Source organism: Labeo rohita, chromosome 19, assembly GCF_022985175.1.
Source record: "Labeo rohita strain BAU-BD-2019 chromosome 19, IGBB_LRoh.1.0, whole genome shotgun sequence".
Classification (NCBI taxonomy): Eukaryota; Metazoa; Chordata; class Actinopteri; order Cypriniformes; family Cyprinidae; genus Labeo; species Labeo rohita.
In genome coordinates, this window is record NC_066887.1 from 6058990 (window position 1) to 6073923 (window position 14934).

Consider the following 14934-nt stretch of genomic DNA (forward strand, 5'->3'; position numbering starts at 1 on the left):
TGCACCAACAATGTGAGATTATCATTTCTTATTACACGGATTCTTTTAGTGTATAAAAAGAACCTTGGCAGTAAATTGGTGTTTTTCATGCTGGTTTTTTTGTTCTGTTCTAGTCTATTCTATTCTGTTCTATTCTGTTTAATTCTATTGTTAATTTTACACTTTTTCTCCTACAGGATACTTTTAGCAAGTTGACATTGTCATGATGATTTTAATACTAATTATTACGTAATTAGATAATACATGTGCATCATTTAAATGTTTATTGACGAGTTCACTCTTACATATAATTAGCTGTGAGTATAGTAATGCATATTTGGCGTGCTGTCCGGGGAAGGGCTCCAAGCTCGGGAATGGCCCGAACCCAGAGAACCACCCCTAGGTGTAGTGAGAACTCGGAGTGAGGAGATGGGGTGGTGGAGGGAAGCTGATAAACCGTCAAAAGGATAGAGGTAAGTCAGCTGTATTTGAATTTATAGCATTGATTAACTTGACTGGACTCCTGTCATGTTAATTAGGCTAGGTATGTGACGTTCCTCCCAAACCTTGTTAATAAAACATCATATTATTATACACAAAATATTCAGCAGTTCAACGAATGTCACAGTAAGAACTGTTTTAATTATTGTGATGTTTTTATCAGCTGTTTGGACTCTGACGGCACCCATTCATTGCAGAGGATCCACTGGTGAGCAGGCGATGTAATGCTACATTTCTCCAAATCTGTTCAGATGAAGAAACAAATTCAAGAAACAAACCTGAGGGTGCATGCAACTTCAACAAATTGTCATTTTGAGGTGAACTATTGCTTTAATGTGTGAATGTTGTAATATAATCTCAGTTTTTAATACTCAAACTTTCAAATTGTAATATATTATTGTCTTAGAATGTGTAGCAAGTTCATGGTTGCCATCTGTGTTCTTCTTCGCTTAGAGAGAGATCCTGAAGAACCTTGCAAACAAACATACCACTTGCAAGTGATTTTTCTATTGCTATATACCCTTGTGAAAAAGACAAATACATTTTACCATACTTTTGAGTCAATTGGAATTAAATAAAATTATATTATAGTTTAAACTTACAATAATGCAACTGTCTGAACATTTTTAGAGAGCTTGTTTTTTTAAGTTTTTTTTTTACTTACTGTACTGAAGTATTATGTGCAGTTAAAGTGAACTGCTGAATGCACTCAAGAATTTATGATAAACTAAAATGTACTGTAATGTACTAAAATGTCATTTCTAAATGTACTTCATTGTCCTGTATTGAAAAATATTTGCATATTTTTAGCACCTTTAAAATATAGTAACACCATGTTTTATCGAATAATAGTTACAAATTATAAGTACGTTCAAACATGACAAAAGATCATTAAAACATAAGGATTTAAAACATACTGTAAAGTAAAACTGACATTATTACAAACTTTATTGTATTATATGCATACAGTTTTTTCAAGATTTAAATATTACATTTAATAAAACTGGACACACTTTTTTTTTACAAGAGTGTGAACGGAAATGTATAATAACTCCATGCTCACATAAGTGTTTTATGAATAGACTTTATAAAGAATCCTCCCTGATTAATAATCCACAAATAATGATCACCTCGTGACGCAAAACTGTTACTAAAGATAGAATAGGTGCAGCACCTCTGACTTTCAGCTAAGAAGTCAAACATAAACACTGGTTGATAAGTTTTGTTGTTATAAAATACACTGTACATTAAACAATCGACATGCTACTGAAAGCGAGTATGTCAGAGATGTCTGGTATTGCATTTGCAAACTCTCTACCGTTATATTTACAATGTATCTGCATGCAGGTACAGATCACATGAAGGTTTTCACTGATTCTTGACTGTTTTTATTAGGCAGTACCATTTTTAAATTTTATATATAATATTGTCTTACACTTGTGAAGGAATGTTGCCAGTGTGAAGGAAAATGTGAAATAGTTGGAAAAGGCATGAATGATGAAGTGGCTGTGTAGGGTATTGATTACTTTTAATCATTTTTGTACTTGATTATGTTAATAATTACTCATTCCAGCATTTGATCTTATAGCAAGTTTTATGTTGGACAATAAAAAGTATTTATTCAGCAGACTCTTCTTCTGAAGTAAATTACACTAAATAAATACATACACTCTTAAAAATAAAGATGCTTTAAAAGGTTCTTTGCAGCGATGCCATAGAAGAACATTCAGTCAAACATTTTTTAAAGAACCATCTCTTTCTTACCTTTTTATAATCTGAAGAACCTTCTTTCGCCACAAAGAAACTTTTGTGAAACAGAAAGGTTCTTCAGGTATTAAAGGCTCTTTATGGAACCATTTAAATAAAATGGCATTGTGAAGCACCTTTATTTTTAAGAGTGTGGTGCCTTCGTAGTTACCTGAGATAAAGTATTTAGTTAAGTAGGTTTATGAATTCAGTAACTTAGTTGGACCTGCACCTTTCATAAAGTTTTGTGTATGTAACCTAGTTTCTTATGTACAACTGCAACATGTTATACAACAAAACTATAGGGTAAGATGGGGGAAGATGCCACCCTTTTGAACAACATGCATTTATATTTAAATTGTAACATATAATATGCAGGACGATGATGCAATCAGCTATCATCGGAAAAATATATAAACATTTGCTCATTAAGTTGTCATAGCACAATATGTAAAATTACTAATCTTACCCCACTACTGGAGTCAAGAAGCCCAACTGGCTAAACCTTTACAGAAATTAAATGTATGAATGACTTTTGTTATCATTCTTGTTCTTATTCATATATATGTATTTTAAAGTGTCGTTAATTTTAAAGAATAAATCACTAATTATATTTAAAATTGCATTTTGACAGTTTAGTTAAATAATTGAATAACCAATGACAGACAAACAGAATCTCAAAACAGATTCATCTGAAAAGTAAAATTATTCTATGGCTCATATATGGCATATAAATATTTAGTAACACTGAATGCAAACTAAATGATTTCACTCAATTAGACTATAAATTTTAACGAAAAGTGAAGATGTCAGATTTCAATTCAGTGATTCATGGAATTAGTGAACAATACGTATTTTATATTTTCACTTCAGAATAAAAATTGTTAAACCATAAATCTAAACCTGTTATCTAACCAGACACATCTAACCAGGGTATCTTACCCTGTCTTACCCTACTATACTAAGTACTACTATAATGATATTAAAATATCAAAATGAAATGACTTGTGTTACCTTTGTAACACAATGACAGCATTTGAGCTGCGTGGAGTCTGCAAGTCTGTGTAAAACCTGATGATTATGTTCTCCAGCATGATTGAGGATGATCCAAAGAGCATCCTGTGTTACAGTGGAAGCAAGAACATCTGAGCATCTGTATGAAGACTATAAACTGTTTACCTTGGAATTTGCAAATTCAAAAAAATAATAAATAAACATACAAATAAATAACACATTGTTTCATCATTTACTGTATGCTGTTTATTTATAATGCATCTGGTAATATATTGTTTTGCTGAAGTATTGTGCATTGAATACAACTGTTCTTCCCAAAGAAAGTGTAAATAAGTATATATGACATTCAAATAACATGAATGCAAATTACAAATCAAAAGACATTTATGAATTGATAAACTTGTAATCCCCCAAATACAGTATCAAAAATAAAATCTTTTCATTTAAGAGATCAACTTGTGTAGCCTAAGATACACTGTAAAAGAGACTGCATGTGGCAAGATGTTACACAGGGAAGCGCTGTCTCATTTTACATGTAATTTAGTTGATACAATTTATTAAAAAAAAAAAGTTTTGATATTTGATATGTATTCATTGTTTGATCTTTTTTTTATATAAATTATTCTGTTTTAGAATTATTTTACCGTTTTAAATTTCACAGACACGCCACTGAATATCATAAAACACACTTTAAACCAAATCTTTTTTGAAACAGTGCAAATGTTCAATAGCTTTCTGAAGAATAAACCTAACCTGGTAAATATTTAGTGGCGTATTAACTGTGACAACTAGCCCCGGTCTTACCTATGTTACACTGAAATAGAGTAAGAGATGCAAAAGTTCACAGACCCGAATCCCATATATGTGCTTCATAAATAGAACAGAAATAAATTATTTTCCATCCAGCTGAGTATAATACTTCTATTACACATGGTAATGATGACCATTTTTAGAAACGTGCTGAAGAAACCGCTTTACCATCCTGACTCTTAATAACATCAGTTACTGCATGCTTCTGAAACAAAGACCATATTATTTACATTAGTATACATAGTATTACACCAATGTATGTAGGTTAGCAACATTACAATATTGACCAATGATATGTCACTTTTCCTTAAATATTTCCCTGGAAGTTGTCATTGATTAACTAAAAACCATTGCTACGTCAGTTAATATCTTCAACCATATAGTTCCACATGCTGTTTAAGGGATAATATGATAAATCAGCAATACATGTGTAGTAGGTTTTGTATTGTAAAGTATGTGTGAAATATAGTAATGTAAATGACATGCAAAGGGGGAGTTTTAATAGCTTAAACCACTCCCTGAACTTTCCCTGATACTTTTTAGTTTGTTTTAGGCTACAATGTAAACGCACCAACGTATGTATGACTCATTCACATTCATTTATTATTCACCATTTTGGAGAATAAATGTTTTATAATCAGTATGACTGTTTTAATTAAAGATAATTACATTTTAAACAATTTAAATAACCACAGGTAATTGCTTCTACTCATCACTGAACTGCAGTTTAAAGCAATGTGTAATGACCATGAAGCCTTTCCCAGCGATACCTATAAATTATCACTATTCACTATTTGACAGTGCAGTAACATATTAATCGTGTGTAAAAGAACTGAAGGCATTGTATATAATCCTAATTCAATGGTAGCTTTATGAAATATATTTACTAGCATTAAATCCCATCTTTGTGTTTCCATATTGAGCAAGCATTGTGGTCATGATGGTAAACAGTTCATGAATGAAGGAATTCACCTCATGTTAACTAACACAGTTTATGTATTTAATCTGCATTGTGTTGCTGGTGTGTCTTTGTTCATGTTGAATAGATCCGCTCTGCCAGAAACTACGTTTTTACCTGCAAGCCTCCATCACAGGCAAACCTGTCTGTCCCAACCTTTGCTATCCTTTGGTTTATGAGACCGGCTTTGGAAAATGTTAACTTCATTAAATTGCAGTTATCAATAATGATAATTAATAAAGGGTTTATTTCTACCTCTCCTATGGTGGGGTTGTGGTTTTCATCTCTGAGGATTCAGCATGTAGATCCCGGATCGGTTGACATGTTGTGCTTCCGGTTGTCCCTGTTGAAGAATGATTTATTAGACAGCATATCTGTCAGCAGTATTATATAATCATAAGACCAAAATCTATAATTATATGAATAATATGCTTCATTCCTTTAAAGGAGAACTCCACTTCCAGAACAACAGTTTACAAATATTTTTTGTGGAAAACTTTTCATGATTTTTCTGCATATAATGGACTTCATTGGTGCCCCGAATTTGAACTTCCAAAATGTAGTTTAAATGCAGCTTCAAAGGACTCTAAACAATCCCTGCTGAGGAAGAAGAGTCCTGTCTAGCAAAACGATCGGTCATTGTTTTCGAGAAATAAAAATTTGTATACTTTTTAAGCACAAAAGCTTGTGTAGCTCTGGGATGCGTGTTCATGGGTCATTCTTGAGCGATTCGTTCATTTTGAATGAATCTTTAATTTGACTCGGGAAGAACGAGTTGTCTCGGGGAGTGATTCATTCAGTCACGCATGCGCATCATCCTATTAGGTTCTGTACTGGAATTAAGGTGCGTTCACACCATATCGCCTTTCCCGGAATTACGAGATTCCAACTTGTAAAAAGCGTTCACGTCCTCGTAGATCTCGTAATTACAACTTGTGAACTGGGAGTCTTCTGAGAGCTATGACTTGTACCACATGACCGCTGTACCACCTGACTGTAGGCTCTGTTTAGGCATTGATAGTGTTGCCATAAAAAAGCATAATTCCGAGTCTGATGACGTGAACAGCTCCGAGTAGAACGTGACATGTTGCCATCTTGAAATTACGGTAATTACGATATGGCGTGAACGCAGCATTAGTTCACTTGTTTCGAGTCTTCGGCTTTTTCGAGTCGTTCGTTCATCTTATGGGGCTGTCACGTGATGCTGATTTTGCTAAAATTAATGAAATGACTCGAAAAAAGATTTGTTCATTTTGCTGAAGGAGACACAAAGGTCAGAGTCGGTAAAATGATCTGAACTTCCCATCACTACTACGAATCACGTCTAAGTTCATTGTCTGTGTACTCCGGCTCAAAAAGGTAGAGTATGGCGAAAAACTCCATCTTATTTTCTCCTACAACTTTAGAATCATCCGACATCGTTGTACCTTTTTGTTTGTAAACAGCATTTGACTTACTTGCACTTTCTTAGTCTTTGCACGTTCGCTTTGTAAACACTGGGTCTGTAGTTCCGCCTATGTTCCGTGTGACCTTTCGACGTGATTCAATAGTACGTGAACGCGCATCCCAGAGCCTGTGCTACACAAGCTTTTGTGCTTAAAAAGTATACAAATTTTTATTTTCCAAAAAAAATGACAGATCGTTTTGCTAGATAAGACCCTTCTTCCTTGGCTGGGATTGTTTAGAGCCATTTGAAGCTGCATTTAAACTACGTTTTGAAAGTTCAAAATCGGGGCACCAATGAAGTCCATTATATGGAGAAAAATCCTGAAATGTTTTCCTCAAAAAACATACTTTCTTTACAACTGAAGAAAAAAAGACATGAACATCTTGGATGACAAGGGGTGAGTAAATTATTTGTGAATTGTTGTTCTGGAAGTGGACTTCTCCTTTAATAAAATCTAAACACTTAAGTTGTATATTGCACCAGCCTAAAAAGAAAACAAGACACACTTCACATATCATCGCCTTAAAATTATAAGGTTCTATCTGACATTTTTGTCAAAACTGAGTTGTTTACATATTCTTATTCGGTGACAACTTATTTACATTATGTGATGTTTCTTTTGTAAGCTGTGTACATTTTGGGCCTTTTTGTAGAAAACGAAAAGGTTCTATCTACAGAAGTCTATGGAACTCAAAAACTTTGAAGCTCAATATATTTATGTTTATTACAATATGTAATAAACACAAATGTTTTGACAATCTGATGTCTTAATATGTTTCCTAAAGTTGCAAGATTTCAAACTCATAAATCATATACAAACAATGGAGCCTTATTTTCACATTTTCAGGTAGTCGACATAATTGGGTTGAAGTTTTGCCGCAAAAGAAAATTTGCTAAAGATTACATCATTTGCTCACTAATGGATCCTCTGTAGTGAATGGGTGCCGTCAGAATGAGAGTCCAAACAGCTGATAAAACATCACAATAATCCACAAGTAACTCACACCACTTCAGTCCATCAATTAGCATCTTGTGAAGTGAAAAACTGTGTTTGTAAGAAACAAATCCATCATTAAGGTGTTTAAACTGTTGCTTCCACCAAAAATATGTGTCCATAATGCATAATAATGCTTCCTCCAGTGAAAAAGTCCATCTCCTGTTGTCCTCTAACAACAAAATCCTCCCACATATTTGTTTAGAGCTGTTTTAGAGCTTGTTTTCATTTGGACTGGAGTGGTGTGGATTACTTGTGGATTATTGTGATGTTTTTATCAGCTGTTTGGACTCTCATTCTGACGGCACCCATTCACTGCTGAGCAGTCATTGGTGAGCAAGTGTTGTAATGCTACATTTCTCCAGATCTGTTCTGATGAAGAAACAAACTCATCTACATCTTGGACTGCATGAGGGTGAGCATGTTTTCAGTATATTCTCATTTTTTGGTGAACTATTCCTTTAAGTAGCTTTCTGAAACGTAATGTCAAGGTAATATTACATAAAGTATAGTGTTATAAATATGCATTACATTTTTTAAAAAATGAACATATAAAACATTGCTAATGACTATGGAAATGCATCATACATTTATGTTTGAAAATTTGAATCACAATGTCTTATCCTGATGTAAAATAAATGTTTTTTTTAGGATAGTGCCATGACCAAATTTCTCAGTAGATCTTTAGTTGAACATATCTCAGCTACATAAATTAAATTGTTCTTACAAAGCTTGGGTAGATTGGGTTCGGGTCAGGTGTGTGTGGCATGTATGTGGGACTGGCAAGACGCTCTTTGAAAGACGTTCTCTCGTAAGGTGCTACAGTTTGGGTCTCTTCCTTTTTTTCTTTTCTCCTACAGCACCAGCAGCATATCTGGAGAGATGGAAATTAAACATTACATAATATCATCACACTGTTTAAGTTGACTATATTTCCTGTTTATAAAATGTAAATATGAAGTGCTTACCAGTATTAAGATGATGAAGAGAAGCAGTATGATGATGCATGCTAGCACTAGCAATGCAATGGCCCAACCAGGAAGCCCCCTATAACCACTTTCTGCAAAAGGCATTGCTGTAGCCATCGGAGTTGTGGATTTTGGAAAAAGCCATTTAGGTGTGACTGTTTCTGAATGAAAAATGTAATGCATTTTAGAATTCATTTATGTTAAAAATTAGGTTTTCAAAAACCATGAAGTAGGCTTACAAGATATAAACCTAAAGGTTTATTCCTCCATGTCTTCCTCCATAATTCAAATGAATCAGATGGGAGTAAATTCATATATTCATGCATGTTGCCTGAGCTGATGATGAATACTCACCAGCAGTGTACTGTCTGTTAACTGCAAGACCGTTCAGTTGAGTGTTATTATCTATGGCCCTCAGGAACAAATGTTTGATCACAACATGGTTGATAAAAATGGTTTGGAACTGGATGGTACAATTTGCGATCACAGACCCATTACTGAAATCAAATGAGAAACAATATTTTGATTGATTGCAGTAACATCACCCTTGTGAAAAAGTACACTTAAAAAAGAAGAAGAAAAAAAAAAAGAGCACTTATTACAGAAATAATATACTTTAAAAGAATTTATTTTTTAACTGAATTTAATGTTATCTGACACTTGCAAGTAAATGAAAATGTGTTATAGTTTGTATTTAGGCAAAAGCAACTAGCTGAGCTTAAGAGAGCTTTTCTGACCCACTTACGTATCACTTAAGTACATCTTAAGTACATCTACATGTAATTTCATAATTACTTCTGTTGCCTTTGAGATAATGATTAAAGTATACTGCTGAATACTGACAAGCATTTATGGTAAACTAAAACATATTTTAATGTCATTTCAATTAAAAACTTGTATGTCATGTATTTAAACATATTTGTAATTACACATTTGTTATCACAAATCTTATATGTAATGTCACATAGCACATCACAGTATGTTATTCAGCACATCAAAATGTACTTTAGTGAAGCATAACAAAGATTATTAAATAATAATAATGTGTAAATATACTTAAAGTAAATGTTTAATTTGTATTACAAGTGTCCTTTAAAAAAATAAAAAGTCTACTTAAGTGTGTATAGAAACATAGTCATGAAAGTATTTTCAAGCACAGATAAAGCACACTTCTTTACTACAATTTATTGTTATTAATCTATTTTTCAAAATCATTTAAATTAATACATAAACACCTTCAGTGAAAGAGTTGAGATTTACCTGAACTGTATGTTTGTCACTCCTCTGTAGGTTTCTCTTGTGTCACAGTCAGAGCAGTTAAAAGCGATATCCAGCTGTGAAGGTTATACAAGATCATGTTCACAGATCTCTCTCAGAGGTAACAACAAATTACATGTGCCCAGTATGCTGTTGCTATTATGTATAAAATGGCTGCTCTAGTCAAAAACCTGGCACTGACATTTATTCATTCATAAATCACAGGAAACACTTACAGCTCTAGCAACTGCAGCATACATGGTCTTGTATTGCTGTGAGGTTTTGTTGAGGAGAGAGTCGCTGAAGACGCGGTTGTTGATCTCCATGCAGAGGGAGAATGAGTACAGGGGTGAAGGATAGGTTTGTGGTGCTGCCTGGAGTCCCTCGAGAATTTTTAAAAGATTGTAGGGCTCAGCACCTAGAAACATAACATGGTTATTTATTGCTGTGTGTGTGTGTGTGTGTGTGTGTGTGTTTGTGTGTCTGTGTGTGTTTCCCAAAATAGTCATATATTAGCTCATGTCAATGTCAAATCATTACCTTTGACATCTAAAGTCAAAAATGTTTTAAATGTTTTAAAGAATGCTGACACTAGTTTCAAATTTGCTACAAAACAGGTCCCTACAGTATAATGCAAAATTGTATTTATTATTGTTTTCAAATGTATCGAAACTGTATTAATATCAGACATTTTGAAAATAGCATATGTTATATATTTTTCTTACAAATGTAAAGCTGTTGTACTCTTGTTGAGTTATGTTACATTAAATTGTGTTATGCTACATTATGTTACATTACATTACGTTATGTTACATTGCGTTACATTACCTTACATTGCATTAAGTTATATTATGTTATGTTATAATACACACATGTTGGCATTTTGTAATTATATTAGCAGTAACAGTTTACAATAAGGTTCCATTTATGTACATTACTCCATTCCATTACACATTACATTGGGTTACATTACATTACATTGTGTTATGTTACATTACATTGGATTACGTTACATTACATTGGGTTACGTTACATTACATTACATTGTGTTAAGTTACAGTATATTGGGTTACGTTACATTACATTGTGTTTGTGTTACGTTACATTACATTACATTGTGTTACATTACATTGTGTTACTTTACATTACATTGTGTTACGTTACATTACACATTGTGTCATGTTACATTGTTACATTACATTGTGTTACTTTACATTACATTGTGTTACGTTACATTACACATTGTGTCATGTTACATTGTTACATTACATTGTGTTATGTTATGTTACATTACATTACATTACATTAAGTTATATTATGTTATGTAATAATACACACGTGCTGGCATTTTGTAATTATATTAGCAGTAACAGTTTACAATAAGGTTCCATTTATGTACATTACTCCATTTATTACATTACATTGGGTTACATTACATTACATTATATTGGGTTACGTTACATTACATTGTGTTACATTGCATTGCGTTACATTACATTGTATTATATTACATTGTGTTACGTTACTTTACATTGGGTTACGAAACATTACACTGCGTTACATTATATTGTGTTATGTTACATTGTTTTACGTTGCATTACATTGGGTTACATTACATTACATTGTGTTACGTTACATTACACGTGTTATGTTACATTGTTACATTACATTACATTGTGTTACGTTATGTTACATTACGTTACATTAAGTTATATTATGTTATGTTATAATACACACATGTGCTGGCATTTTGTAATTATTTTAGCAGTAACACTTCACAATAAATTTCCATTTATGTATCAAAAATTTTGTAAATAATTTTGTAAATCACATATAATATATAATATATTTTTTATATACATTTACATTTCAATGTAAAATATACATTGTTACATTACGTTACACTGTTACGTTACATTACATTGTGTTATGTTACATTACATTACATTGCGTTGCGTTACGTTACATTATGTTATGTTGAGTTACGTTAAGTTATATTATGTTACAATACACACATGTGCTGGCATTTTGTACTTATTTTAGCAGTAACACTTTCCAATAAGGTTCCATTTATTAACTATATTAAAAGCATTAAAGCAATACATTTGGTACAGTATTAATAAAAACACAACTGTTCACTGTTAGTTTATGCTAGCTCAGCTCAATTAACGAATATTAATTGAAGCAACTTTTGATAATGTACTAGTAAATGTTGTAGTCATGTTAACAAATGTAACATTATTGTAAAGTGTTGCCATTTTAGCACATTTTTCTCACTTTTTAAATTTGTGTTCTTGATAAATTTGTCCAAGTACAACCTGCATGTGTGTGTTTTGTCATAGTAGAAAACAGAACAGACGTGAATGTCTTATAATAATGATAGTATTAAGTATTAAATTAATATGCACTTCTACAATCCACATGATTATGGGAGTTACTGAATAAAATGACAAAAAAGAGAGGTATCATAACAGTTTGCTCACATTAACTCAGTTATTTCTATAATGATAACCTCAAGATATGTCATTAAATGCAAAAGTCATAACTTACCTGTTGCAGAAAACAGCAGGAAGAAGAATGCAGCTCCAGTATAATGTAACCTAATGTGCCTCATCCTGAACCGGGATTTAATTTACTAAATTAATATTCCTCTGGCTGAAGAGCTTCTGTAATAGAGTCTCCAGTGGGGTACTGTTAGAAAATGAACCATAATCTTTTATTTCAACAGCTTTTATTCAGAGACAGAATGTCAGCTGTCAATCAGTCGTGGGTGGAGGCATGACTATAAGGACCTAAAGTTAGTAACGGGTAATGAATCATGCTAATTCCTTTGTTTTACTCTATCCTCTTTTTCATTGTTCCTCAGTGAGATCCATGGACTGCCGTCAAAGGCAGTTTGTTTAACCTGCACGCACTGCAGTGCTTAAAATGTGCTTGCGTCAAAACGGTGCAAGTTGGCTGTGTTTAACCAGGGGTTGATGTGATGGACAATGGTCTGCTGCACCCTAACCAGAGGGACACACGTTACCTCACTGGACAGGATGTGTTGCCATGGAAACATCCTGCCAACAATGGGAAAAGGCCTTTAAGGGATTTTTAAGACATACTTACGATATCAAATAAAAAATAAAAATCTAGTGGAGAGGCATAATTAGGAACTTAAGTTTTTACTGAAAATATGTATATCACAGTTACTGTAGTTAACTAAAAATAAATAAAAATCATGCTAAATTAATTATAATAATAATAAATTAAAAAATAATAAGTAATTTAAAATAAAATAAACAAAATCTGAACTAAAAATACTTTAACAAAAATTAATAAAAGTGGTAAAGACACCACAAATAAACAAAGTGCAAAAACTTCAAATATAATAAAATCTGTAAAATTATACAAACATACAAAAACACATTTTTTTTTATTTTATTTCTGTTAGTTTGAGTTATATTAGTACACCAAGTGTGTGATCTTCTTCTTCTTTGATTATTGTGATTTAATGATAGTTTAACAATAATTCATATGCCATATAGTTTCATAAAAATGTATCCATAAAAATATATCTTACAGGCCTTTCAGCAGAATTTCAGCACAGTTGCAAAAATGTATTATTGTTGTTATTATTATTATTATTATTATTATTAAATGCTGTATAAAATTACAACATATACTTGATTTGACACTATGATTCTAAAAAAAAGAAGAAAAAAAAAATAATGGCATATGACATTCCTTTAGCACCTTTTTTCTTGTTAGTGTTTTAGTGAATTTACTGAATTCTTTATATATTTCTGGTTTGAGTTTCAATGCTTATTTAATGGGCTGCCTTGATTCAGTGGTTCATCAGTAAAATGTTATTCTCGTGTCAGACTGTGCTTACATTTCGTGACTCAGGTTTCCATGCTAATATTTGATTTAAGCGATAGGCTAAATAAATTTCTCCCACACAGCTAAAACAAAGACAACAAAAGGACATGCAGGTCACGCCAGATCTATCCGCCATAGTTTCAGTGATGTGAAATCGTGTGAGTAAATGCCACCATTGTGCCACCTGCTGGAAAGTGGGTGAAGTGGGTCTGTAAGCTTCTTTGTATTGTGGTCAGTGAATTTACACTTTCAAAGTAACAACAGTCATTAATTAAACTGACAATATTGCTCTAAATAATAATAAAATATTTTGGCCAATATAACATGACATATATGATTGGCTACAAAGACTCGCTTATCATAGTAACGCGTTCGGAGTTTTTTTTTTTTTTTTTTTTTTAAATTATAAGAATGTTTATTAAATGTAAACAAATATTATTGTGACATTGTTGTATTATTTGGTAATTCACATTAACATGGATTAAAATGCACAATAAATAAATAAATAAATAAATGTAAAGTTTTTTTCTGTAATGTGGTTACATATTACTACCACTGATTCTATATACAGTCATCAAATAATTTTACATCTACTTTATTTTACAATTAAAAAAAAAGAAAGGAGTGTGCAGTCAGGAAACTCAAATTAGATATGGAAGAAAGGAACGAAGGAGCAGAAAGGGTTGAAGGCGAGGAATGAAGCTGAATCTGTGGAGTTTTCAGGGAATAAAGCTTTAAAATATAATCACTATTAAACGCGTTTAGAGGCAACATAGAAAAACATTTTACAGTAAAGTTTTTGTTGCATGTTATAGTCAGCCATTTTTAATATGTTGCATCTTTTTAGTCAATATTCTGTTAGATTTATGAAAGATTAATGTCAACAATGTATTTTATCAGTCGTTTTGAATTTTACACATGAATTTTACTCATAATCTATAGGCTGGTTTTGTTAAATATGTTGCTGAATATGTTTATTTGATAATATTTGTTAATAAACACTTGCCCGGTTTCACAGACAGGGCTTAGACTAAAACAGAATTAGGCCATTAAGACATTTAAGTATTTTTTTATAAACATGTCTTAGAAAAAAACATTACTGGTGTGCATCTTGAGACAAAACAAAGGCACTGATATATTGTAAGATCAGCCAATGCAAGGTTCTTTAGCTGAAACAGCTCAGATTTACATTTTAGTCTGGGATTAGGCTAAAGTCTTGTCTGTGAAACCAGGGGAATGTGTTTTATCATTTCTGATTAAAATACAGGATTTTGATAAATCAGGGAAGGCCCACATTGCCATTTGTCTGGAAATGGTAATATTACAGCGGAACTTAAAGTTAACCAAGCTAAAAAAGAAGGCAAGACAAGACAAGAAGACCTCTTGGTATCTAATC

At 32.3% G+C, this 14934-nt stretch overlaps 1 protein-coding gene across 1 annotated transcript; it reads right to left on the bottom strand.

The window, feature by feature from the left end:
- Nucleotides 1-3490: 3490 nt before the first annotated feature.
- Nucleotides 3491-12601, bottom strand: si:dkeyp-92c9.4 (mucin-1). The gene is made up of 8 exons (XM_051136455.1): nt 12225-12601; nt 9911-10092; nt 9678-9751; nt 8772-8914; nt 8418-8578; nt 8177-8323; nt 5264-5351; nt 3491-4255 (listed from the first exon to the last, which is right to left on the bottom strand). Exons 1-7 carry the CDS (start codon nt 12286-12288, stop codon nt 5289-5291), a joined length of 834 nt encoding a protein of 277 aa, XP_050992412.1. The 5' UTR covers nt 12289-12601; the 3' UTR covers nt 3491-4255; nt 5264-5288.
- Between the last annotated feature and the right edge of the window lie 2333 nt (nt 12602-14934).